The sequence below is a fragment of the Halictus rubicundus genome, chromosome 17, assembly GCF_050948215.1.
Source record: "Halictus rubicundus isolate RS-2024b chromosome 17, iyHalRubi1_principal, whole genome shotgun sequence".
NCBI lineage: Eukaryota > Metazoa > Arthropoda > Insecta > Hymenoptera > Halictidae > Halictus > Halictus rubicundus.
The window spans coordinates 4,001,508-4,029,308 of NC_135165.1; the positions used below are offsets into that span (position 1 = coordinate 4,001,508).

The 27,801-nt window shown below is 40.2% G+C and overlaps 1 protein-coding gene and 1 long non-coding RNA gene across 7 annotated transcripts; both read right to left on the bottom strand.

Moving 5' to 3' along the window:
- Positions 1-71: 71 nt before the first annotated feature.
- LOC143362546 (endoplasmic reticulum aminopeptidase 1) lies at positions 72-21,827 on the bottom strand. 6 transcript variants are annotated; one of them, XM_076802804.1, is made up of 15 exons: positions 20,298-20,421; positions 12,600-13,298; positions 10,617-10,766; positions 9,959-10,044; positions 8,645-8,741; positions 8,295-8,377; positions 7,974-8,179; positions 7,333-7,513; positions 6,362-6,587; positions 4,242-4,804; positions 3,404-3,635; positions 2,317-2,722; positions 1,608-1,750; positions 810-1,162; positions 72-647 (listed from the first exon to the last, which is right to left on the bottom strand). In XM_076802804.1, exons 2-15 carry the CDS (start codon positions 12,637-12,639, stop codon positions 495-497), a joined length of 2,919 nt encoding a protein of 972 aa, XP_076658919.1. In that variant the 5' UTR covers positions 12,640-13,298; positions 20,298-20,421; the 3' UTR covers positions 72-494. The 6 variants fall into 6 exon arrangements, with proteins under 6 accessions (XP_076658919.1, XP_076658916.1, XP_076658917.1 ...); XM_076802801.1 differs by lacking the exons at positions 12,600-13,298; positions 20,298-20,421 and adding an exon at positions 21,335-21,827; XM_076802802.1 differs by lacking the exons at positions 12,600-13,298; positions 20,298-20,421 and adding an exon at positions 21,335-21,826 and having other exon boundaries at positions 10,617-10,763.
- A 259-nt stretch (positions 21,828-22,086) lies between these two features.
- LOC143362562 (uncharacterized) lies at positions 22,087-26,239 on the bottom strand. The gene is made up of 2 exons (XR_013083667.1): positions 26,034-26,239; positions 22,087-22,224 (listed from the first exon to the last, which is right to left on the bottom strand). It is a non-coding gene; the product is annotated as an uncharacterized LOC143362562 (long non-coding RNA).
- Positions 26,240-27,801: the final 1,562 nt, after the last annotated feature.

Sequence of the window (27,801 nt, forward strand, 5' to 3'; positions counted from 1 at the left end):
GCAGCGGAGATTTCGCGCGGCAAAATTTTTCTCTCTCTCTCTCTCTCTCTCTCTCTCTCTCGCTCTCTCCCTTTTCGGTTTCAGGGCAAATATATATTTTTTTGTCGTTTTTGTTATGTGTTTTTTTTTATGGGGCATGGGGGTGGTTTCGTTTTAAATCTCGAACTGCTCCTCCGTTCATCGTAGGAGTCGGTCCGAGGAGATCGTCCGCTGAAAGTAACCGTTCGACGCGCATGACGGAAATGGGTCATATATATTTTTTTTTTCTTTTGATCTGCGAATTATATCTAAGTGGTAAATAAATGATTTTTTTTTTCTCTTCAATTACCTCGTGTGTACGGACGACAGAGATCTTACTTTTTCGTTTCGGATCGTCGTGGATCGTGCGCGCGTTATCGCGCGTCGACGAGGACCACGAAAAACGTAAGTATCGTCACGGAATGACTGAATGATAGTTCCGCGTCATTTTTCTCCCATTCCCTGTGAGCAAGGGGTTAACTCGCGTAGTTTATATAGTCTATGAGCCATCTGTCAACGACCTCCGCGTGCTCCTTCACCCAGTGGATGTTGAACTTGATTTTCTCTAGGCTTTGCTCCAGAGCCCGCTGCCCGCTGCCAACGTCCATGTTCTTGAAGAATTCTGACACCTAAATTGCCAAAACAAAATGTTACATCAGTCGCCCATACTGAAAATAATATCCAAGTGTTAATCAATTCAAATGATTGAAGAAAGTGGAACCGAGGTTTCCGAGGCAATCTGAAATAATTAAACGAGGAAAAAGAACTTTTGTAACATGTTTTTCGCGTACTTCGTAGTAATCGTACTCCGTGAAGAAATCGGAGATGACAACGGAGATCAGTCCGCCCATCGTCAGCGATCCGTTGCCGAACAAAGCATGTATCTGCGGCCAATGCGCTTTGATGTGTCGCCACGCGAGAAACTGGCCCTCGGGATTGCTGGCAACCGAGGCTATGACAGTTTCCACATCCTGGGACCTGACAATGTCTCGATCCAACGAGCGCAGAAGGTACCGTTGCAACAACCAGGAATCTGTCGTTGCACCCAACGCTTGCAACATTATTCTTTTCTCACTAGGTACTTGAGTATTTTGATAAGTCTGCCAACAATAGTTCCATTCCTCCTCCTCACCGAATTTGATCCCTGCAAGCACACGTACTTTTTAAATTTCTGTCCGTAGCAATGGACTGGTCAACTTCGAAAACTTTTATTATAAATTTATAGAAATATAAATGAAAATTATATCTGCTCGATAGGACGATAAACACAGATTCCGTTTAACACTAGGTTTACGGGGCACTAAATATGCCTATGAAATAACGAAAATATATCTATTCGAAATTTTAGTCTTTTCTTTGACAATATATATACCCAAAGAAATAATTTCTCGTTCGTGCATCTTCACAATTTCGATAATTGCGAATTAAGGATTCTGGAACCTGTCATTTTTAATTTCTTGATTTTCCCTAAGTCGTAGCACTTATTTTTAAAAAGATACTTTTCTCAGATATTTGTGCATGTTTTTAGAAAAAATAAAATCATTTCAGACACTCACGTCAGACGACTCGTGCCGATCGTCACAGCTTACCTGCTACGTATACAACGTCTCGAATATTTGGAGCAATTCGTTCACCCTTCGACATCCAATTCTTGAAGAGAGATTTCGCAGGCTTTACAACATCGTCCAACTTCAGAGTTACAGCTGACTGTAGCACTGCAATTCTCAGTAATCTGCGCAAAGTACAAAGAATATGTAACCGCGTCAGTCAGCATTCGCTGCAGTAGAAAGGGACGGTTTTGATCAGACCAGCCGGGGTCAATTTCTATTTTATTACATAGAATACTTGTACAGTCACATTCTCAAATAGAATCTAGGTAAGATTAGATAAAATACGTACTTTTTGCAACGACTTATACAAATATTATCAGGGAAGGTTTTATATTTCTTCGATCAGAGCAAGTACAATTACGAAAACATTACTAATTGCTAGATTTTTTAGCTCGATTGCAACAAACTGGAGTAAAATAAAAATTTCTTTCTTTTCTTAATAGATTAAACATAAACCTCGTAGTAATCTTACTCTTTTGTGTTTCTTCTAATCATTACTGGGAGATACTTTATTTTTTGGAGAAAATTTGCCTAGTCGCGTTACTAAAATAATTTTTATTAGGATCATATAATCATTCTTTAATCTCAGGATCATTTTGCTTACGAAGCCACCGATAATTGACTAAAAATTCATTATCAAGAAAAGTGTATGTGACAAACGAATATTTTACATCATCATAATACTCACTTTTTCAAATGCGATCCCTCGTCAACCCAACCGACATACTTCGTGACCGGAGTTAACAATTGCTTCAGGAACGTAATGTATCTCTTGTATCCTGGACTTTCGCTCAGTCTACCTTTCCAAGAGTGCAAATACCCGAGCGCGGTGGCCCATGGTACGTAATCCCTCTCGTTTAGAAGATAAAGCGACAATTCGAGCGGTATGGTGGCATTCAACTCGCCAGCCTCGCATAATGTGAACGCGTCGTCGATCAGATTCGCGCGATCGGCTGGACTGAACTGTGTATGATCGTTCATGAGAGTATCAATGATGGTCCTCCACATTTCATCTGGATAACTGACGCGGTAGAATCCGCTTTGATTCACGTTGCATTTTATGTACTGGACGTCCTCGGGTATCTCGAATGTTACTGGAATATCAATGATATTCACCTTGTGTGAAATGCAATCTTCGGAACGTGAGAAATTATCAGACAATAAATTCATTCGTCCATGGAAATCTTGCTGCAATTATTTATCTTCTCATTCGTTGGTTAATGTATTCGGTTTACGGGAAAGATCTATCCCCTCTTGTGTGCAAGGTTTTACACATTTAACATACAATTAAAACCGTGAACACACGTACAAAAGAAATATCAGCACTGAATGCTTGTGAAGAAATGCAGGTCCACGAATTTAATGCATATACTGCATTGTTCATTGAAGAGTCACTGCAGAGTTCATAATAATAATGCACAGAGTACTTAACACGTGCCACGAAGTTTCTTGAAGATGTATTAATGATTTTCTTCAAAAAATATTGATAAAATATGCTATTAAAAAATGGCGAGACACTATTAAAAATAGTGTATTATAATTGACGAAGAAAATAACGATATTAACATTTGAAATGAGATAGACCTTTCAGAAGAACCCGATACAACGACTAATAAATATCATTCGAAGCAAAGTTCAACGAATGACTGAACAACCATTAATCGAGAACCGAAAGAAATTATTGGCTAATAATTCTGCCGGAGGTACAGCAAACATTGATGGCTCTAAATAGTAGCAGATAAAAATGTTCGTTATAATTGTCCTGTATATGTTACCATCGGTTAAATTCATCCACACGTTGTGAAGCTTGCGCGGTTCTTTGTCTGTGTAGTAGCTCAACGGGACGTACCACTTGTAGTCAAATGGCGATTTTGGTTGCAACAATTCGGTATCGTTTTCTCTCGGTGAAAGCAGAAATCGTTTCTGGCTTGCCGTGATCGTGTTCCCGTCACGTGTGATCGTGATCAGTGGAAAACCCATTTGTTGGGTCCATGTGTCCATGATAGCCTGCGAACACAATCATTTCCATCGTTCATCTTCGAGCAAATATCTTGAAAAGAAAAGTATTCTCTTCATAATGTCTATTAATGATTAACCCTTTGCACTCTCGGCGCTATTTTCATTCTGAAACTAAATTTTTCTTCCGTCTTGGAACATTTTCATTTTATTCGTACGAAACTGATCCGATTTCTACATATAATATTTATAGGTTTAGTAATCTATTAAACACAAAATTTTGTAATGTAACGAATATTTTGTAATTTTTTTGAAATAATGCCACAACAATTTCTAGTGGTGCTTCAGAGTCACCACTCGAGTGCAAAGGGTTAAAACACATACTAGGATTGTCTGCACTGCGAATTTGCTTATTTCCTAAAAATCTAAAAGGAAAATCTCTTCTAATGAAAGTAGGAGAAAACTATTATTCGTTTCTGTAAATAATCGTGTTCGAATTAATTTCGTAGGAAAATTCTAAGTGTAATCTTATTTTCAGTGGTAATCGTGGCTCAGAAATGAAAATTAAACTCTGTGGATTGCAGTGCCGTTGAAAATATTAAGAACGCAGAAGTGCACAAAGTATAGTGACTAAACTGTCTAGATTTTTGCACGTACTTTCACGTCAAAGGAGTGATTCGCGTTCCTGGTGAAAGCCGCCCAGAGATCCTTCGTGTCTGCGCTCCCATACGCGTGGGTCCTCAGATAATCGTTCAATCCGCTCTTCAGAACGTCCTCGCAGAGGAAGCCTTCTAGCATATTAAGTATGGAAGCTCCTTTGCTGTAGCTGATGTCGTCGAAGATAGCTTCGATCTCGTTCGGATCTTTCACCGGCACGCTTATGGGGTGACTGCTGGATAAGGCATCGAGATCGAGGGCCGGTTGAGTCTTATACAAAATAAATTGATCCATCATGCTCCATTTCGGTGAGATATGATTTACTCCTTTGTATTCGAAGAAGCTGGCCGCCCCTTCGTTCAGCCACAGATCGTTCCACCATTTCATGGTGACGAGATTACCGAACCATTGGTGGGCCAGCTCGTGGGCCACCACCACGGCGACCCATTCGTGGGCCCCCGTAGAAGTTTCCTGCGGGTCGTATAGTATGGATGTCTCTCGGTACGTGATTAGGCCCCAATTCTCCATTGCGCCGGCGGCGAAATCGGGAATCGCTATCAAATCTGCGGGAAACATCAGAATTGTGTTCTCCTAAAACGCGATCTTATCAAAAATCTCTTTCATCGATCAACTGGTCGCTCTTACAATCACAAATGGGCCGTTCAATGCGAAAGTGGTGTAAGTCAATATTTGCTCGGTTCAACACCACATTTCACGAATTGGTCGTTCAATAAAATAATTGTCGTGTTTCATAGAATCTTTGCTTAACGCTTCATTGTCCAACGATCAACTGTTTTGACTTGAACCATTTTCAAACGACTCATTTGCTTGTCGATAGATTGCGAATCTTTATGCAAGATAAAAATGTTCTGCATCGATTCCAAGAAAAGAAATGGAAGACTCATACATTTAATTCTTTTTTCATTAATTATTTCCGTGAATTGGAAACAATATATATTCTTAGCACTACAATTTTTCATGCAATTGCTACTGCAACACGTGCTTCAAAATTTCTCACGAAAACGCTTCTATAATTTTAACCCTTTGCACTCGGCGCTATTTTCATTCTAAAACTAAATTTTTCTTCCGTCTTGGAATATTTTCCTTTTATTCATACGAAACTAATCCGATTACCACATATAATAATTAAATGTTTAGCAATCTATTTTTTGTAATTTCTTTGAAATAATGCCACAATAATTTCTAGTGGTGCATCAGAGTCACCACTCGAGTGCAAAGGGTTAATAATTGCGGAATGAAAAATCATTCGGTAGTTTTAGCGTTAAATTCGTGTAATCCTTTTACTGTCTGAAATTTTACAGTCCCATTTTAATGCATAAAATCCGCAGTCCACTTTTAAATGTACACCAAGCCCGGGCAACTTCTTCCCCGCTGTCGCTTCACAACTCCCACTACCAGTGAACAGGTTCCCCCACTATCAACTATTTCATGTACGCGTGTACATCTACACTCCACAGGAGTTTGGTGGGGGTACCCAGAAGCAAGGAGAGGCGTGGTCTGTGGCTCGCGAGCCGCAAGTTGCCCCGGCCCGATGTATGGTACTATTACTCAAAGGATCTCAAACTGTTCAAAGATACAATTTTACTTGGCATGTACGTCTTGTTCTCATGGCGAGCTTACAAAACAAACTACAGTGTAATGATACTTCTCAGACAGTCGTTCTGATAATCGAGCTTCTACTGTGTTTCAAAATTGTTGGACGTAGAACTACAATCTCTTCAAAAGGAGCATTTGTTTTACGGATCTAAGATTACCGACGACACGAGTTCAAAGGGTCAATAGAGGATCGATGTTTTTAGACGTTCTCATACTGTTACAAATGTACCTTAATGTCAATGCATCAATTGCTACGAGACAGAACACACCCACTGTCACTAAAAATATTTTGAGAGCCAACGCGAGAGATTTATAATTCTTCGATTCGATTGTTTATTCGCGGAGCGTGCAAGCACGTAAAAAGAATGCTGTCGCAAAAATTGATAATTTTCTGGAAACACCGGATTAAGAGAACCATTTTGCAACTCGCGTAAAATTGTTCTCGCGGAGTGTTCGTTGTTCGCGTCGAGGGATCGAAGGTCTGTAATAGGTCTAGTACGTACCTTGCTTAGGTAACGGGTAATACACTCCGAAAAAAGATTCAAAGTAATCAATTGTACGAGCAGCAGTATTTACAGCATATTGCGCTTGTGGAAGCATCGCCTCCGCTGCGTAGACGCTTACGGAAACGTTTCTCTTCGTCAGCTCCGAGACTCGTTTGAAGTCGCACACCACGAATGCCACCAAGTATGTAGACATGTCGACGGATTCTTGGAAGTCATCGCGCAGCTGAGAACATCGATCTCGTCAGAAATACATTCGCATTAATACGAAAATGCAATCGGTTCAACATTCTGCTTCGTTTAATTACGTTCATAGAAGCGATCAGCGTCAGTAATAACGATTATGAACTACTTGACAAAAGTGTTTTCACCTTACACTATAATCTCGTATTAATCTAATCTCAGTCTCAATAAATTAATTTGATGACGAACATTTCTCAGCAATGCAGCTTCAATCTTACAAGTTTAATTTGTTGATGTGACATTTGTTCTTTTTTATTATTTAACCGTAGAGAGGAAGTCGGAACTCTTTCATGTTTACAATTAAAAAATTATACTTTATTATAGTATATATCTAGTGTATGGTGTATGGTCTATAGTGTATGATGTATAGTGTTTAGTATTTTCTCTGTATTAAAATTGAAGATATATTAAAATTTTGTGTTTGATATGTCAGATAAGGGCCGTGAATATTAGATGTTAATAATGTTTCAATACTTTCGAGACCGATTGTGACAAGATGTTTTAAACCAAAGAACGAGGGATGACAGGTGTGTCTAGTTTGAGCAATAACGTCCCACGTTTATCAGTCAATTTACCACCGATCGCGTTTCGCTTTTTATCGTATCTTCTAGAGAGAGAGAGATAACAGCTGTTACAAAGTTCGATACATACGCGATGCTTGTAGAAAGAAATTTAGATCGCGCGCGGTGACACGGATATTCTGCGTTACATGTGGATTTCGTACTCACAAGTCCCGTTCCCATGTAAAATCCCGCGTCTTCGGTGTTCATCACGGGCATATTGCAGAGCGCAATATGGAATCTATCCCTGAATATCGATACTTTAAATTTGGCCTTGAACTGCGGCTCATCAAAGCATGGAAACGCCGAGCGCGCGTACGTCGGCTCAAAATGCGTCGTGGCCAAGTACCTGTGATCGAAAACCAAAATAAAATGTAATAAGAATGTGCTGCCCAAATTTTTAGCTATTTTTGATAATAAAATATACCAAAAGAAACGAATCTAGTGAATAATTCCTCGTGGAATCTTTAGAATCTTAACCCTTTGCACTCGAAGCCATTTTAACTACAAAACGAAATATTTTTTCCGACCTAGAATATTTCCCTTCTATATACATGCTATACATACGAAAATGGTGCAATTTACTCTTACAGTACTGAAATGTTTAGTAATTTATTCAATACAAATAAATTTAATACTGTAAACAATATTTTGAATAATGATACAGGAATTTTTAGTGGCGCCTTACAGTCGCAATTCGAGTGCTAAGGGTTAATAAATGTAAATTAAAAATATTAGAACCCGGGATTTTGACCTAGTAAACCTAGTGTTAAACGAAAGATTGTTCGAGATTAGGGTTCTAGACCGACCTCTTTTCTCCTTCCGGGGTGACGTAGCTGCTAAGGTAGAACCCTTCGAGTTCACTGGTCAGCTTCGACGTGAACCTTAAGTGCACCGAGTAGTTTCCCCTTTTCCGAAATTTACTCTCCTCCAGCTCCAGATACAGCTGCTGATGTTTCGGATACTCCAGAAGCTTCGCGATTTTTAATCTATGGCCTTTACGATCTTGAACCATCTGGAAATCGATTGGAAATATTTACGTTCATCACGGAACTGAGCTATTGAAGCGAACAGACGAAACATCGAATAGAGTGATTTGTAGAAAGTGTTGCGTCGTAGGAATTGTTTACCTTTTCATTTATTGTCAAATTTTTACTATGGAAGACGATATAGTTGGTCTCTTTATCGACATAGAATTCGATCGTGACCTGTCCTGCAAATAGAAACGAATGTATCAGCTTTATCGTACATTACATATTTTCAGTATTGATCAGCAATAATAATAAAAATGATTTTCAACTTGAAATTCCTTTAAGATTAAGTTGAAATTATTATTCAACTTCTTCTTGTGTAGGAAAGTGTATTGAAAAAATTCATTTCCGGTACAGGGAAAATGTGCGTTATTTTCAATTATTTCTGGTATGGAGAAGATGCGTTTGTGGAATATTAAAAAAATAATTCTACGAACATGTATGCGTACCTTTTACTTCTAGTGTGGTAAGGTTTGGATGGATGGTAATGTTGTACCTAGTGGGATGGGCAAACTTTGGTAGCCTCACGTTATTCCAGGGGAAAACCTGAAACAATTCCATCAATTAAAACATAGAACTTTGAGACACCCCTAAATGTAAACCTCAATGGAAGCATAAACCTTGACGACTCGAATCATCAGCATAATTTTCGCAGTTCATCCCTCGAAATCTAAAACCTTTATTTCTTGAAATAAAAGAACTAGAAAACTTCTAGAAAAGAAGTGAAAATGTTTGCGAATTTATTTCTATATCCTTCGTTTTATTTATGAACGAAATGGAATTAGTATTGTCAGTAGCACAATGATTCGCTCTCCCTCCGTACGGAAACGCAAGCTTTGAATACCTTTCAGTTACAAGATTACAGACCTAGAAAATTTACATCAACATCTACCCGGGTGCGGCTATAGAAGTGCATGTCCCGTGCATTTCATCCCCACAATGCACTACTTCCCATGCATCCAAGAATAAACTATAACTAGCCGGCAGTCAGATTTGCGCTTTGAATTATGGTCGTGTCTCGCAATTGATTTCCCGCCAAGATGTTTCACAGTCATGTTCAGCTTTAGATGAAGACTTTCAAGCTTGAATACAACAAGTATCGTGCATGTGTACATGCTATGTGTGCTTATATTCGAATCGCTGTCGCCCGTTCTATATACTTCCCAGACGTCTGATTCCGTGAATATTCATTCGTCCCCGTCCGAGCACAATGGCAATCATAAATATTGCTGGCTCGAACGAATTAGGTATCATTTACAAAATTTAATCCTGCGTAAAAATTTCACGTTTGCGTTCAAGAATACTACCATTATTAAATTTCTGTACGAGAAAGAATATGAATATTAAACATTCCATTATTATGAAATAGTATACTGAAATATTAGCAAAACATATGAATATTCATACTCATAATCATATTTATATTCTTGTTATTATTAAACGTGTCGCGAATTGAAGTCGAATAGAATTTACATTGTTCTACCTAATGATTATTGTCATGCTACCCAACACAAATGAAAATAACGAAGATGTAACATTTTTTTTCCTGTTTTTGTACGATACTAATTAAGTGTATACTACAGTCGGGCAAGCTGCATCGAATTACCTATGCCAGGACAATTTCAGATTTTTACGGCGACGCATGATTTCAATTATCCCCGCATTATGTCGCGACTATGTGCGCCCGGGTATGCGCATACAGGTTTTGCTCTACTTTAGGATTATGATGATACAGCCAACAAAACAAACATAAATGACTGTACCTCTCCATTAGTTGCAAGAGGCTCACTGCTTTTTTCATCGTCCTCGATTTCCAGGGTAGCTGGCTTTTTTCCAGCGCAAGGGCAGTCTGCAATAATTAAACACGAGGACTCATTAAAACAACAATAAAAAGGGAAACGACGTTTACGGGACACCCGTCATAGAATTAGACTGACCGGCTCAAAAAGCATTTTTTAATAAGCAAAAATATGTGCATCGGTTCTTGTAAATTCAAATGAAATTCCACTTTTCTATTACAGAAGTTTAGCTATCAAAAAATATATGCACTACGTTGAACCTTAATTTATCATATTAAAGATAGCTTACGATGCATTTTAATAATATTGAACTGATAGTAATATTTTTATATTTGCTCGAAACGAAGTTATATTATCATCTGTTTAAAAAGAGGTATATGATGCTGTAGACACTCTACTCTGTTAATTGAAGTTAATTCTAACGTCTTCAAACATTATGCTGATAAGCATCATATCAATTACATAAATTTTGAGTTTCATCGAAGCTAGTAACGTGAAAGGAACACTGTGAATATTGTAGCTACGAAATAAATCATACGGCAAGGAGTTGAACAGTGAAGTTGTGATTACTATATATATATATAATTAATTATCATTAATAAATGGGTAAAGTCGACAATACCATTTTGTGGTCCCGCGAAGGCAATGATGAATGATATGGCGAAAAGTATCGCAAAAACGACGGTAGCTATGCAAAGGGCCCTTTTCTGCGAACACACGACCCCATTGTGCTCATAAATGCTACGTTTGTGCAATCCCGTGTTGCTATCTCCTGGAACAAAGGGTCACCTGAAGAATGGCCGACGTGCATCAGGCGTAAAAATGTTGTTTAATGCGACCAACGAATATATCAGCGATAAAAGGAAACCACGCACTCCTGTTTTCGTTGGGTCAGCGAACGTCGAAACATTCCAAAAAAAAAAATGAAAAAAACAGAAAAATCCTAAAATTATTTTAGATAGAAAACAAGAGTGTGTACAACAGCGAGTTTCGTGTCCACCGACACACAAGGAACGCGTCGAGTTTCATGATCTCGGCTACACACACTTGACACAGATTTTGCGACTGGCCGGTGGCAGGCCACGGTAACGTTAATGCAGTTCCTGGGAAACGTTCGCGACTCTTTTTACACTTTTATCCAATGTGGAACAGGAAACAATGTCTAGTTACGAATTTAAAGAAACGCGGGCAAACGCCTCGCCTCGCCTCGCGAATTTCTTAAACGCGAAAAATATTCGCCACTCACGCCGTAGTACCCGAAAAGCAACAAGATTTCCTCGAGATCTTAAATAAATAGATTTATTCCATAATGTTGGAGGCGTCTTTGTCGTGTCGACAATTTTACAGGGATCGCTTTCCAAAAATATGAATTTCAGATTTTAGGCTGTTTTAACAACAAAACTGGATCTATTGCGAAAAATAATAAGATAACGCTTTTGTTACTGCTAAAGTAGTAGTAAGATATTTGCGCGATTTGGTATCTAAGTAACTAAATTTATATTTTTAGAATTTCCTTGCAAAAGCAACGAGTTCTGAGGTTCTTCGTCAATATTTAGCAGCGCTGGAATCATCAAACAGGTCAAAATGACCTATTTCGGATCTCCTTCTCGCTAAGCCTGCGAGGATGCTTCCTGCCAGAAAATTTTCAATCAATTTGCTTATTCGTGCCTGTACTAAATCGCAAAAAGTCCAAATAAACACCTGGCAATAATTAAATTGCTTTGTGCAACTGTCCCATTAAGGGTCCAGAAAAAAGGTCCTGGAATAATGTTGCACCAATTTCAGCGGTACGCATAAATCCAATTCTGATGCATTCATAATCGAAACGACTGAAAGAAATACATCTCACACAAACGCAAACATAATCGAACGTTTCCTAGTACTACGAAGAAGCAGAAAATGGGTGAGTTTACAGGTCGAGTAGCATATGGGGGTTAGCCCGACCGCGTTTCAAGCATGATACCTCTACAGTGAAACAAAACAAGCTCGAGTCAGCCATCGAGGTGTCCAATTCGAGCAAAGATGGAGATCCGTTTCGAAAATCCGTCGGTTCGAAAACAAACGACACGGTGTCACACACGCGCCGCGGGGGGCGCGTTTCGTTGTTCCATTCGTCTCGCGAACAACAACACACGAACGCGTCTTGTGCATGATTTTTCTTATTCTTTATTTTTTTTTTTGCCGAGTGTGCCCCCACCGACGACACAATTCCTAGTAGGTCACCGCGTCAACAATAATATCACGCACACACGAAACGGGAACAGGCGGGTTAGCGTGGTTGAATTTGAAAGATCAGAAGCTTCTCTCTTATTGATCGCACGCACGTGCTCCTCGTATAGTCGATTCGCAGCCCGGAAAGTCGTAAGTGGGCCACCTAGTCGACCGAGTCCAAGCGATGGAAAAGAATCACGTGGGGGTCAGGGAAAAAAGAGGGAAAACAACACCCAGGGGAAAAAGAAAACCCTGTCAACCTCGGGAAAAGACTAGGAAAAAAAAAATTAAAAGGAAATCCATTAGTGGAGGGAAGATTCGAGTAAGAGACACAAGTAGCACAGGTAGCCAAAAAGGTGTCCAAGGGGGAGTTGGATGGCCGGCGAAGCCTCACCTGTCAGAAAGGCAACGTCATCCACATCCTGCTCGCTCATCGCGAAACGATTCGGCGGTGGTCTCCGACGAACGATTTCTTTTACCTGACCGTCGTTCGTAGCATAAAAGATTTTGATCAGGGGCTCTCTCTGTTCCGCCAGAATTTGGGCGGTCTTGTTCTCGTTCTCGTGGCTGGCTGGCGGTTCGCTGTCGTCGACGACGGACTGTCGATCGTCGGGCTAGTGTGCCAAGGTCAGAGAATCGTCGGCCGGGCGACGTTACGGAGAGATATTCGCGGGTGATCGTAAAGGGGGGTGGTGTGGTTGCTGCCGGTGGTGGTGCTGCTGGTGGTCCGTCAGCCTCCTTTTCCTTGACCCGGTTACGCTCGTTCGGTAGCGTTGTTCAGAAGGTGATCGCCGGGATCGAGATGATCGTTGACCGTTGTTTCGCCACGTAGACTGCGGTACCTCCGATCAGGGCCTGGAGCTGGAGCTGAAGCTGGAGCTGGGGTTGGTGCTGGAGCGGGATCAGGAACACGGGCACGGGCACTGGCACCAGCACAGGCACAAGAACAGACACGGGCACGGTCACCAGCACGGTCACGAGCGCAGACAGGAGCCCGAATAGGAGCGCGAGCAACGAGACCGCGAGGACCCGCGACAACGTGACGACGCACGAGCTTACGAGGACACCGAACAGCTCGACAACGCCGGCAAGTCTATAAGCCACGACGTGCCTTGACATTTCATTGGCATTCAAGCGTGGATATAGCGACTGCGGAGTAGTTAGGCAGAAATGGCGACTTTCCAAACCCCGTTGGTAGCCTGTCGGTCTACGGGGGTGGTTTTACAGCCCTCGCCGCACCGTACTTCGTTTCGCCTCGCCTTCCAGCGGAAGTGGCCCTTTCTCTCTCTCTCTTTCTCGCTTTCTCTCTCGTCCTCTCACTAGCGCGCTCTCTCCGTCTCTCTGTCTCTGTGTCTTCACAGTGGCGCCATCCGTGATCCACCCCGAGGACCCAACAACCTACACCGACTTGCCACCCCCGCTTCGATTTCGGGGTTGGTAAGAAAACTCTCTGCCCCGATAACCAGCCACACGTTACCCCAATCCACTGTTCTTTTCCTTTTTGTTCTTTTTTTTTTTTTTTAAACATGTTTCATCAATCTTTCCTCAACACGTCGACACTTCCACCGCCCATACAGCTACCACAAAAATTCTGCAGCACCAAAGTAATTTATTCTGTACGAGAAACGTACAGGGTTAAGGGCTGAAGGGTTAAACGCACAGGTGTTGTGTCGATCCACTCTTTTTATTTGTTCTTTTATTGTAGAGAACGTGTTCACGCTCTGACAGCCAATACAGCAACCAAGAAAATTCTATAAGATCAAAATAATTAATTTCATGGATCACAAATTGAAGGGTTAAGCTTCTAGGTTTTAGCCGAATTGACTATTCTTCTCCACTTCTTTCACTCGTTCAACGCTCAACACTTCAACAGTTAACACATCGACACTGTGACTGCCCGTACAGCAACCACGAAATATCACTGAGATCAAAATAATTAATTTCATTCGACAGAAATTGAAGGGTTAAGCCTCTAGATTTTATCTAAACTGACTCTTCTTTTCCACTTCTTTAACACGTTCAACGCTCAACACTTCAACAGTTAACACATCGACACTGTGACTGCCCGTACAGCAACCACGAAATATCACTGAGATCAAAATAATTAATTTCATTCGACAGAAATTGAAGGGTTAAGCCTCTAGATTTTATCCGAATTGACTCTTCTCCTCCACTTCTTTAACATGCTCATCACTCAACACTTCAACAATTAACAGTTAACACATCGACACTCTGACTGCCCGTCCAGCAACCACGAAATATCACTGACATCAAAATAATTGATTTCGTGGATCAGAAATTGAAGGGTTAAGCCTCTAGATGTTATCTGAATTATTGACCCTCCTTTTTGTTTTTTAGCCTGTGCTCGTCGATACAGGAATCCGTGTTACAATCGCGCGGCTCAGCGGATATTGTCTCCAAAAACAAATTGGAATGCTGAGAGCTTAAAACCGTCATTCGTTGCAAAATTTATATGGCTAATATTGCTTCGCAAAATACAGGCACCGTGGAGATGCAATTAAACCAGGAATCAACGAAATGGTATTCCACCGAACGAAATTCGAGATTCATGTAAACATAATTGTAACGAATTAAATTAACTTTTCGTGAAATTAATTTGTGGAAAATCACGTGTAACGTCATTTATAAACCGAATGCTATGTATTGTATAATTTCGGACGGGGATCACAACTTTTATGAGGTTTGAGGTGATCAGATAATTTTGTGAGATATAAGGGACACCGCCTAACTCTATAGTAATTTTTCTGATCGCATAAAAATACATTAAAAATACACTTTCCTTTATTTCCTAGCTGTTAAGAAAAATGATAATTTTTGATACTTCCCAAAAATCTTGACATCTTTCAGAAAAGATGAAAACTACCACTGAATTATTTAACGAAATAAATTATTCATGAAAGTACCGCTAGCATAGAGATGGTGAAAATTGTTTATAGAAAAGGACGCGGTCGATGCGAATTCTAATTTAGCACACAAAGTGGGATAGGATGAGCAATAGAACCGATGGTCGTTCACAAAACGAATCGATTGCAACGAGTCCCGCGTACGAACACTTTTGTAGACCACTATACACCCTTCTGCCGTTTAATTTCCCCCTCGCATATAGGGTAGAAGGACATTCCGCTCACACCTTGCCCATCGATTGCCTCTAGCGATCGACGACCGATGGGTAAGACGCAAACAGAATATGCATTCCCTGAAAATCGATCACTAATTGAGATTTACGACCCTGCTTCCCCATTTAACTAGAGACCTACTATGTTCGCTGACTAGGCACGCATGTTCCTCAAAAGTAGCGTACTACAGGTGGCCGTGACGTCACGATACAACGACACTCTACTTTTGTCTTTGCGCGGAGTCAGTGCACAAACAACGAACAAATTAATTTTGTGAGAAATTGACATAAAAATTTGTTCTATGTCGGTCATATGTGGATGAGATAAGCTTTTCTCAGCCCCTAAGAATTCATTTTGAAATTAATATTTAAAACGGATTTTGTTCAGATTCGTAGAATCTAACAGGGTCAGAGGACTAATCAAAAGTTTCATCAATTAACACTTTGAACGCCAAACTAGAAACTCGAAAAATTCCATAAAATCAAAGTAAGTTATTTGATGAAATAAAAATTGCAAAAAATTAAATGTACGATACTGAGTGATCCTCCAACTTTCTTGCATGTTACAGATCCTAATTGAGTTCAGTGCAATGAACATATCAACGTAAAAATGCCATATGTGGCTGACGTGGCGTTCAACGTGTTAAATTATTTTGATTTTCTGGGAAATTCTGGGGTCGTGAATTGGTCGTGTATGATGTTCGATGTGTGCGTTAAATGTTGGAAGTTTAGTGGAAGAATCTGCAGTTAGCTGGAAGAATTGGAACAGATTCAACACGTGCGCGACCAAGGCGTCGAACGCTGAGAGTTCGGATTAGTGATTATGACGTCGCGCCGAGAACCTTTAAGGAGGTTTCAGTCCATGCTAGACACGAGTGTGCTCGAAACCGATGGACCATTCGGGGAGTTCAACATCCTCGACGAACAATGACTTTTTGTTCGATTCTGACAATGCCAGTCGAAGAACAGATGCACGGTCCATTTCCGTTTCGTGATTTGTCTGTTGTCTGCGAAGGAACCTTTCGACCTATCGAAGATTCCTTCGCGATCTTGCTACTTTATTTACTGGAATGCTTTAAACAATTTCCCGCTTCCTAACAATTCTTCTGCCTGCACGAATTCATTCAGATTCCACCGAGAAGTACGCTCTATTCACTGAAATTGTTTAAATAATGTTTTCGAGCGCGGTAGAAATTGGCCACCGTTTTATGCATTACGAGGCTTTGAATAAAGTTTTCCTGTTTGTTAAAAATATTTATGAAAAATGTGTTCAGATGCGTCGTGTCAATATTTATTGTATTGGTACAATGTAGAATTGTTATAAAAATTAAATAGAAACATCTATGTTTCGGTAAAAATATCTTATCAGAATTATTAAAAGAAATATTTCTAATTTCTAGTAATTGACCCAGAAAATTTTGATTTTGGAGGAAAGATGTGCAGTCTCGAGATGAGTTATGGGAGATAGGTAAGCTGCTAACTGTAAGTAGGGACGGATAACGGGCAAACTAATCGCGCCATGAATCAAGCCGTTATTGTTTTTGCGGCGCGATTAATATTTATTGTGAGCGATCAATTACGTTTATGGTACCAGATATTTAGTATCGCTGCTGCTCAGGTATTATACATAAACACGAGGACTGTTCTATGCAAGTAGATACCAGAGACGTGCATCTGTTTTATAACCCTAATCGAAAATTCTGGTGACCCTTTTTGCCTGCTATTTTATGGTGCGCACCCTTGGGTGTGCTACAATTCGATACGACGGGCGTGAAACGAATGAAACGCGAGTCAATTCTGTCCCGATCCAGGTTGCAAAAATAACCCTAATCGACCGCAGCACGTGAACTCGAAGGTTCTAACTGGAGCAAAAAGTCCTCGACGAAATAAGAATTAAGAGGTCAATGAAATTGTAATTTCTACCGCACAGCTGACACAGTTGTTCTACTTAGATGGGGGATTTTTAAAAATTAATATCTCCGACAATTATGCAATTTTTATTTGATGTCAAAATGCACTCCGAGGGGCTAAACTTAGTCCCTGAATTTTTGGCTATTTTACTTTTTCACTTTGTTACTTTTTGTATTGTTAAATTTTGTTAAGCCCGATAAAAAAATCTATCACCACCTGACACATACAGGGTGTCCCAAAAAATGTATACATTGTTTAATGTAAATTCTCTTGCAAATTAAATATTAATTATATGTGAATAAAAACTGAAGTTACAATCGTTCAAACTGTGTATACATTTCTTGGGACACCCTGTATAATGAAAAGAAGTAACATTTTTAGTGAAATGTTTTATCTGTCTCTTATAATTCGCAAGTTGTCAAATAAAATCGGAAAATAGTTGAATTGTTCAAGGATAAATTTTGACTTTTTGGAATCGAATTTGGACAACAAACACGAATTGTTGCAAAAAGAATAGACACTGATATACGTATGCTAAAAATTCTATAATTGTCTGCATGTCTGAGTTAGGGGTTTCCCCTTGATATGAGTAAGTAGAAAAGGTGTGTCGATGTCAGACAACGCGTTGTCGCGCGTTTCTCTCGCTCAAGTGTTTCTTACATTGAAAGGATTAAGATAAAGTGTACTATCGAGTAATCGGTACTGAGAACTCAACGATATAGTAATAATCAAAGTATTTAACAATAATTGTTGCTCTAAGCAGATACAGGTGTATCGATTATGTTTGAGGAAAGTAACTTCGCTGATAAAAAAAAGATGGAATTTCTCGACGAAAAGTGTTTTACGTTACACAGGGTATTACGAGGAGTTACAAAAGTAAGCAAGAAAGTTTCCGTGTAAGTATTTTGATGAGACTTAATGTTTTCGTTGTGGGCTGGTTTTCGTAACACAAAAGAAACACAGGATCGCCTGCAGAAAGTCAGTCGCCTAACAATGGGGTACATTTTCTTGGCCTACTAGCCTACTTTGACCATTTGTCCAACTAGTATTTCAGATCACCTTAAAAGAATGCAGTTTCTCCTTGTATTTCCCATCTCAATTAAAAAACATACAAATGAGCGGTTCGTTGTCCTTTGTCTCCACACAGCTGCGAATTTACGACCTCGTTTTTGTCTCCGAATGCATACAGTATTATGCGATCTCCAGTCTTATTATGTCTATTTACGTCTTGGGTCACCTTGTCTTCTTAATTATCGTTCTAACACTGTAATTACCGGGAACGGAAGTTATTCTATATCAAATGGTTGCATCGGCAGTAACACGATAAAATACTAGTTATGATTAACTGTAATATTTCCGAGATATGAAAATATGGAATATGGAAAACGTGAAAATACTTTTCAGAAATATTTTCTATTTTTCACTAGAACATTTGACGGTTGTTGTCAAACATGAAAATGTTTCTAGGATTCTAAAAATCCCCGTGCTACTTTTACACAGTCCAATTTGAAGTGTAATCAATATCGATAGAACAGGGGCGCTTATAAATGTCTGAACTTTTGAACTTGTGACCTCTCCGGGTCAAGTTAGGCTTATTTTCGTCTTAGAAAGTTTATTTGGTTTGCAATATAAATTTTTCTAGTATTCATGAGCGTCATGTCCGTCGCTGAAGGAGGAGACCATATTTTTCCCGGTGGGTTTACACGTGAGCCTACGTGCGCCGCAAAATAATCAAACTTTTAAGCATTGGGGGGATGCATGTACGTTTTATGATCCTCACCTCGGAATGTTGGGTGACGTTGCTTGAACGTCGCCCTGAGAATAACGAAAAGGGACTAGTTTATGCTAGACAATTTTATGTGACAGAAGGGAAGAAAATAGACAAATATAGATGCAGCAAATAAATAAGAAATAAGTGATCAACAAAGCCGAAAATAAGCTGACAATTATTATATACTGTGTTTAGATATACAACAGAATAGGGGTAGCACGAATTGTGTTAACTCTATGTAAATTGAAATTTTTTAAAATTATTACAGTATAGAAAAGACTTTCTTTAACCTATTAAAATAGAGAACTATAACTCTTTGCGCAACGTCGAGTAAAAAATATGGAACTCGTTTTATGCGTTGTCGTTCTCCAGTTTCATTACGTAATAAATGTTACAACATATAAAACAGCAAGAGTGTTACGTGAAGATATTACGAGTAAAAAGAGGCAAATATCTTGTAACAAAACAAGAATAAACTATGAAACTTGCTAATTCAGAGTGCAGGCTTGATTCAAGTAATGAATTAATCTTCTCGCCACGGTAATTAAGATAATTACGGTCGTGTCTGATAAAAATCGAGAATACAGCGCTGTGCAGGAAGTTGCAAATTAAAATAGATACTCGCGGTAGGAAGAATTTCTAATATGTCATTATCATACTGAAGACGTTACGTACAAAGGGTGTATACCGAGCTATCATCAACATGACGCGACTGTTATCTGGAAAACCATTGATAATAGCAGTTGAGCGGCACAAAAACTCGCGACATGGTCGATAGTGGAAAACGACCGCCATAAACTGTCACGCTTATGCAAACTAACGGTGCGAGGGTGATTTGTAAAAGTGTGGTGGCACGTGATGGGACTTTGACCGTAATTACTATAATACGGTGGTGAAAAAAAAATTATTAGGACGCTACAATGTGTTCAGATCGAGTGACGATTTCAGGATTCATCTTTTTTAATGGATAATTCATTCGAGATTTTTTGAAAAAATATTATTTGTTAGTATTGCGTGCGACAATTAGGTCTAATTTAAACTAAAAAACTTCATGCTTGTTTTTATTATTCCCTTTTCATCTATTTACAATAATTTTTCAACCGAATATTTCATAGTTGAAGCATTTTTATTCGGTTTTAATTTATCTTTTGTGCACAATGACAGTGTCACATAAAGAATTAGATGAATTTACTCGGCTCAAAATATTTTCTGACTCAATTCTGTGAAATTAACGTATTGCACTTAATAAAAGTATATTTAAGTTTCGAATTGACTGAAACAGAACGAATGTGAGAACCTAACGGCGATGATGCTCTTTCTGTAGGAGAATTGAACGCAATGAGCACACGATTACTCGAAGTTTACGCGTGATGACGTGAAAGTGATTTAGAAGGTACAAGGAAATAAGCGAGGCTAAGTGGTGGAAGAAAAAGCGAGAGTGAAAAGGTTTGGAGAAAGGGACGAGCCGAGGGTTAGTGCGTAAAATGGTGAGAGGGGTAGTTTATGACTCCTAATTTTTACCTTTAGGCACGTAGCTGCAATTAAGGCGGAGATTTTAGGAGCTCGGAAGAAAAATGACCCACTTGGTCTACATTCATCATTAAACTACGTATCTTCACACAGAGAGACAATACATGCTTCATCAAAACTCGATCTGGAAAAGTTGCCGGAATCATCCAAGAAATATTTTAACTGTTTAGGAAACGATATCGAACGCTTTAGACAACCAAGATTAAAAATCTAATCATCTGACATACAATTCTCTAAAATTGCCGAACGAAAAATGTAAATCCTAATTAAACGTATCACGTGGCAACGGGTTCGAAAAGTTCTTAAAAATGTAAAAGAAAATGCAAATTGAATCGATCGCGTCAACTAGCTACCGGGCACTAAATGCGCCTAAAAGTGCATTTACTCCGACTATGCGAAATTTATAGTACTCTCTTATAAAATTTCTCTCAAACCAGTCACCGTGACTGGTCCAGTGTTTCTAATGTTAATCACAAAAATTAATTCTCCGTGCGAATAATGATAATTCTCCAGAAATTTTCTGAACGATGTTGAAGAAGTAAGAAAAACAGAAACTTTTCATACGTTCCCAGGTTTGATCGGTGGATCTGGTAGATGGCAGAAGAGGACCGGCAAGGTCGTGAGTGAACCTAACCGGCTGACGATCATTCAACCACGCTAGTTAGATGATTCAATCATCCAATTAGACCGTCGGACACCTCGACGGGGGGTTGTTGGAGAATCTTATTTCGACGGTCGGCGCGCGTTTTCTCAGAGATACAAGTGGACTTGAAGAGCTCACCTGAGTTCGCCGGCACCTCGGTGGTGTTGGCGGTTCCGTTTTGCCCGGGACTGCGGGAACTGGATGTTCTGCCGAGAGGTTCCATGCGGATCGCTTCGCTGCTTTCTCGCGTCGACGTTCCCCCTGGCATTTTGCTTTTCCTCCCTCCGCGGCTCCGCGTTTTTATCCGACGCGAGGCGTCGCAGCAGCCGCCGCGCGCGCGGCCGGAAACTTCGAGGCGGAAGGCGCACGCTTCCTCGGTTCTCTATTCCCCGCGACTCCCAGCGAATTACATTCTTCGACGTTGATGCTCTCGATGAAACGACGCACTATGTTCAGTCCCTCTGTATCCTCGTCCGTGCACCAACCGTACGGGAAACTGTTGCGCTGCGTGCGACGCTCCTCATCTTCGAGAACGCACCGACGAGCAGCTCATACTTTCATCGAACCTAACTTTTGCGCCGCGGATTCTAGACGGATATCAAGGCGAGACGATTTATATAATACTCTGTTACGTGTTGGTCCTCGCAGATTATATATGTATATATATGTATGTATATATATGTATGTATATATATATGTATGTATATATATATATGGTATGTATATATGTATATATGTAGATAGAAAAAGCCAAGCTCGTAGTATAAAATAACTTTCGTTGCGTAATTTACGTAAACGGTACAAAGAAGTTAATGGAAAAAGTGGCGTCGCGTCGAGGTGCTTCAGTTTATGCGCCCGGTTTCGAAACCACGGGGTTCAGCGAACTCTGGCTAATGGCGTTTCATGGTGCGTCGTCGAGACGCGAAAATTATGGACTTTGGAAAGTCTAATTGATTTTTCCCCGCTCCGGTCGTTAAAGCACACTGTCGTCCAACTCGCCGAAATCGATGCGACCTTCGAAAGTGCACCTGCAACAAATCATCGAGCAATTAACGGGGCTCGGAAAAATAGCTTTCGCCACGTGGGGACGAAATTTGGTCCTTCGTTGGGACCCATTAGGGTATTTAACCCTTTGCACTCGAAGCTGTTATAACTCCAAAACGAAACATTTTTACCGATCTAGAATACTGTCCTTCTATATATATATTTTTTCATGTTATAAATACAAAAATGGTGTAATTTGCTCGTACAATACTGAAGTGTTTAGTGATTTATTGAATACAAACAAATTTAATGAAGTAAAAAATATTTTGAATAACGATACAGCAATTTTCAGTGGCGCCATTCGAGTGCTAAGGGTTAATGCAAGTAATGACTAGATTGCGGATTTTATGCATTTATGAAGAAGATTACTAGGTGTAATTTTAAGTAGCAAAAATATTAGAAAAGCTGGAGCATACCATTGTATTATTTTCAATCTGCTAAACACAATAAGAAAGAAAATAAATGTTCAATTCGGTTCGTTGCAATTCGGGCAACAAATTCTTATTTTCCATAAAGATCCGCAGTCTAGTGATGACAATATATGCACAGATGTCCTGAGATTGTTATCGGAAACGCTTCTATAATTTTATCAATTGCAAAATTGAATCGGAAACACGTTACTTTGACCTGGTTACTTTGACCTCAGTGTTACATGCAGATAATGTTCTAACAGCACAGCTTTAAAATTACTGGTTACCACCTTTTGTTATCAGTGATTATACTCTGGGGGTTTTGAACGATTTTGTGGAACACTAGAGCACGCTCGTGAGCATGATTCGCAGTGTGCTGAGAATAATCTTGCTAGCATCTGTGCCACGGCTTGATTTTGCAGTCCCAAAATTATTACTACTGGCCTGTGGCCCTTTAGGTGATTTATGAGATCTGTGAATGTATAAATACTAAAGAGTGTCTAAAAATAATTATTGGATTCTTGTCCTGAAAAATATATTAACCGAAAGCCAGCTTTTCCTTCGTTTCTGTTTTCATGGAATATTCTATGAAAATAAATGTCCATGCGCTAATTATAACTTTTATTACCGCGGTTATGTCTTTCCGACTTCTGCGTTTCTGTCGAGACGCGTCGGGTTACCAAAGTGTACAAATACGGCCTAGTTTTCGAGAAGGCGGATTGTTTTTAGAGCGGGAGATCGTAAAATAAGATTTGCGTATTAATAAATATATTCTAAATATAATTGATCTCGGAAATATTCGTAATTTTCATACCGAATTGTTTAAAATAACATATCAGGTCTAGCACAAAAAGAAGACTAAGATATTATCAGTGGAATTATGAAACAAGCCAATTTTTAAATTAGAATTTTGTGCAATACATATTAGCTTGAATTGATGTCAGTGAACTGTAATTCGTATGACAAATTCGTGTGAAAAATCAATAGGAGAAATGTTTATAACAGTGTTTCCTCCAGCGGAAACGTTTCCTCGGAACAATCGATTTATTTAAGAAGAATAAATCTTTGATGCAACTTGCTCCAGTTGCGCGGCAGTGTAACATTTATAAATTTTCATTGATTTTATCGGACATAGAATTTATTCCGCCCCGTTACCATAATAAACCTCACGACACCATACGCGTCCCGAACGTACACTGCAAAGTTAATTATACACCGACAACGAAGACGTTAATTATATTTACCTATATTTTTTACGCTACGATTTTTTTCCACTAATGCGCGTGCATAAACCATGCGAAAGTATTCGTGCTGTACGCGCTCTGTATAGTATACGCACGAGATTAGTATTTCCACGGAAATTTTGCTTGAAATGCAGCCCTGCTCGAGAAAACCGCGCTAAAAGTTGTCGACGACAACAGGAGGATTGTTGGCATTACGAAACGACCTTCTCTTTTCATTTCGGTAGCAGTTAATTACGCGTTTAATGAGATGACGCTCCGTGGACGCCTCGGTCGTTTCGATTTTATCAGCGATAGTTTCTATTTGTTACTCTACTTTGTGTCCCCGGCGTAGAAACTGTTCCGCGTTCGGCCGATGACCCGGTAATAATTAGTATTCTCGATATAGGCTAACTGTATTTATTTATATACGTATAGCAAGCAAACTGTTCATCGAACAGATCCGTTACTGTAAAATTAAGTGTCAGTGAACTAATACTTAATTTAAAAAGACAATTCCAGTAATTACTTTCTTGTGTGATTTCATCCGACTTACAAATTGAAATGCAATAAATAATTTCCAAATATTATTCGATTTCAACTGTCTATAAATTGCGAAAACTGAAAAGAAATTATCATTTCAATGTACAAATTTGTTACATAAAAGTGATGTAGTTATAAAAATAAGAAAAGGCTTAAATAATTACTGCTATCGCATGCACTATGTAGGTTTAAACTCTTTAATCATCCAAGCGATGTCTCAAAAATCTGATTTCGCCCGCTCTTAACGAGTCGACTTAATTATTGCTTCTCCAACACTGCCTGATCGAGAAAATGATGGATCGTTCATTATTGCATCTAGTACTCTACACAACTTCTTTAAATTTTCCTTTAAAATATATTCACATAGAAACTTTCGAAGAACTAGAAAAATTAACAATATTCTGAAAGCTGTCACACCGATGAAACAAATTACATGCACCGGAGTCTTTCTCGCGTAAACAAATCGAATTAAATTAAAACAACTGCGCGTTCCAGCACTCAATCAATTTACGATCGCTATCAATTTATTTCCTCCAATTATAGCCCGACAAAAAAGCCGCTTTACGGTTCGTCGATTTCGCGAGTCAATTCCCCATCACCACCGGCGAACGAGAAATCCAAAGGCCGGCACAAACATCAAAATTCTATAACTCACTTACGGTCTCTCTCTCATTACTCGGTTTCCTCGAGGTTCTATCGGGCACAAACCTTTCAACTCGATCCCGTTCGATGGGCAACCCGTCGAAATAACCCGAGAAGGGTGTACAACTTTCCCATCATTCCGCCGCGGCACTAGGGTAACAGCATTCATGTGCGCGTGTGATGCACGAACATCGTGATAGAGCGTTGACCCTGCCCAGTCACGGTCCGCGGAAATCCCTCCGAACGAACAAATCCGACGAAAAAACACTTTTCCTACCACCACCTTTCGCGCAACACTTTCCACGGCAAAATTTTCCCGGTCGGGCATGAAAACCATTCGATATCACAGTACCACCGAACGCGACCAACGTAAACAGAATTGCTACACCCCTGGAAAAAGCATTCGATCAAACAAGCCGGGCGTTTACAACCGTGCGTACGACGACGAAAAATCTCCTACTCGGAAACAATTGCTCGCGAGACATTATTTTACACATTAGGGAAACTGGCGACGTAAACAAAGAGAAAGAAAAATTGTACAGAATTTAGTAAATATAAAAACCAATGGAATTTTCATCGTTAGAAGTTTCACAGAATGGTAGAAGACGATTTATTGCTATGGGGTGGTTAATTTCGCCTCACGAAAAGCGAGATAAAATTTATTTATCATATTTATCGAATCGCCAACCTTCCGTTTGATCCAGCAACGCAGAGACAACAGTCGAAAAAGAAGACACCTTCCGGTAGCGAATGTCGTTCCGCCCTTAATTCCCCGGCACGTAAATAAACAATAGCCGCGACGAGGGAAGGGTTGCGATTCGTAGGTTGCCAATAATTTTTCGCGGAACAATCACACTCGCGATTCCGATCGAACATTGTCGGCGAGGGGTTGTCGGAACGCAGGGACGGCACGGAATGTTGAGACCGATATAAACAGAAGAGGTTTCGAGCGTCGGAAGCGTATATTTAGACACTGACCTCTGAGCCAGGGTGAGCCGAGGTGAGGTGAGCAAGCCGGCGAGGAGTTCCCTCGTCGGTGAGGACACCCAGCGTGTCGCGATCCTCTTCGTGGTCTTCGTGGTTCCTCGTCATCCGTGCGTCGACTTTGTGCTCGTTTGCGCCTCTCGAAAACGCTGTTGAGAGAACCGGGGGTGCCGGCTAGCGGTGCATGGCAAAGGGTTCACTGACGGACGAAGGCGTCGCGACGACAACGACAACGACGACGACGATGATCGAGGGCGTCGCACTCCTTGTTCCCGAAACACACAAGGTTGACCGTAGATCGAATCGCGGGGATCACGCGGCTCCTACGTGGATTTCCGATTCCAGCTGCGGAATTACTGAGTTTCCCTCGCGTAGGAAGAACAGCCAGAGCATCGTCGACGACGCAGCCGTCAGAACGGTGAGGATTGCACTGAGGGGAGTTTGAGAATCGAGCGTGGATGAATTTCCGGACGCAGGGAGGCGCGGCGGTCAGGATCAGCCACAGGTTGCGCCCGCCTCGTTCACGCAGGCCGGGCATCTTGGCTGAGGGGAGGCCACCCTCTCCGACAGAAAGAGAAATCGATTAACTTAGGCATTCACGACTGCCAGCCCCCGGCCGCGCGACACCCCCCCTCCCCCTCTTCGGATTTCGATCGCTTTTCGGCGATGCCCCCGAGTACCACCACGTGGTACCCTCCAACCGACGAATTTACCTGCCCTCATTGTTCACGGGTATTATTCCAGCATGTTTTTCTGCCCGCGAATTTTATGGTTGACCGAGAAAGTACATCTGTTAATTTCGATACTCGTCGATCGACGGGTTCGAAGAATTTTACAATTTTGAAAATGATATACAGTCGAACCTGCTTTTTTTATGTATCGTTTAGTTTAAAGTGGTCGCGTTAACAGCTGGGTCATTAGCGACCCCATGGTTCACAATCGAATGTAGAAGAGAAGCTTACGGTTTTAACATTTACATTGTGGTGGGGTACAGCAAAGAACAAATTTATAACAGTTTGTATATATCGATAGATTTAAAAAAAAAAAACAGGAGGACGCTTCAGACTTGTGCGGTCCTTTTCTATGCGATTTTCTTTTATGCGGTATATAATTGCCAACGGTGTTGGCATTGTAACATCCTTGTAATGTTCTCATCGCAAGAAGATGCGCGTTTTGGACTGCGACGAGTGGTATTGAATTATGCGCCTCCATGTTTAACCCTTAGCACTCGAATGGCGACCGTAAGGCGCCACTAAAAATTGCTGTATCATTCAAAATATTTTTTACTTTATTAAATTTGTTTGTATCTAATAAATTACAAAACATTTCAGTACTGTACGAGTAAATTGCACCACTTTCGTGTGTATAACATGAAAAAATGAATATAGAAAGGAAATAATCTAGGTCGGAAAAAATGTTCCGTTTTGGAGTTAAAATGGCTTCGAGTGCAAAGGGTTAAAATGAGAAATTGAATTTTTTTTCAAATGTTCCCATGTGTAATTCATTTATTTTGGAAAGTTTTCTCGCTATTCCCGTAAATCTTTGACATATTTTCTAAGTGAGACTTTTCCTCTCGGCAACATTAATTTCGTTTGGCAACCTAACTCTGCTATAATAAGGACATTATTTTTTTTAAATTCTAGGCTAAATACTGAGCGATCAAACATAGTGATTTTTGAATGCACCCTTACCATCCTCACTCCACGGAGGGGATAGCGATGTTCTTATTTCGAAGTAAAAAGCGTGGTCTTGTATCGGAATA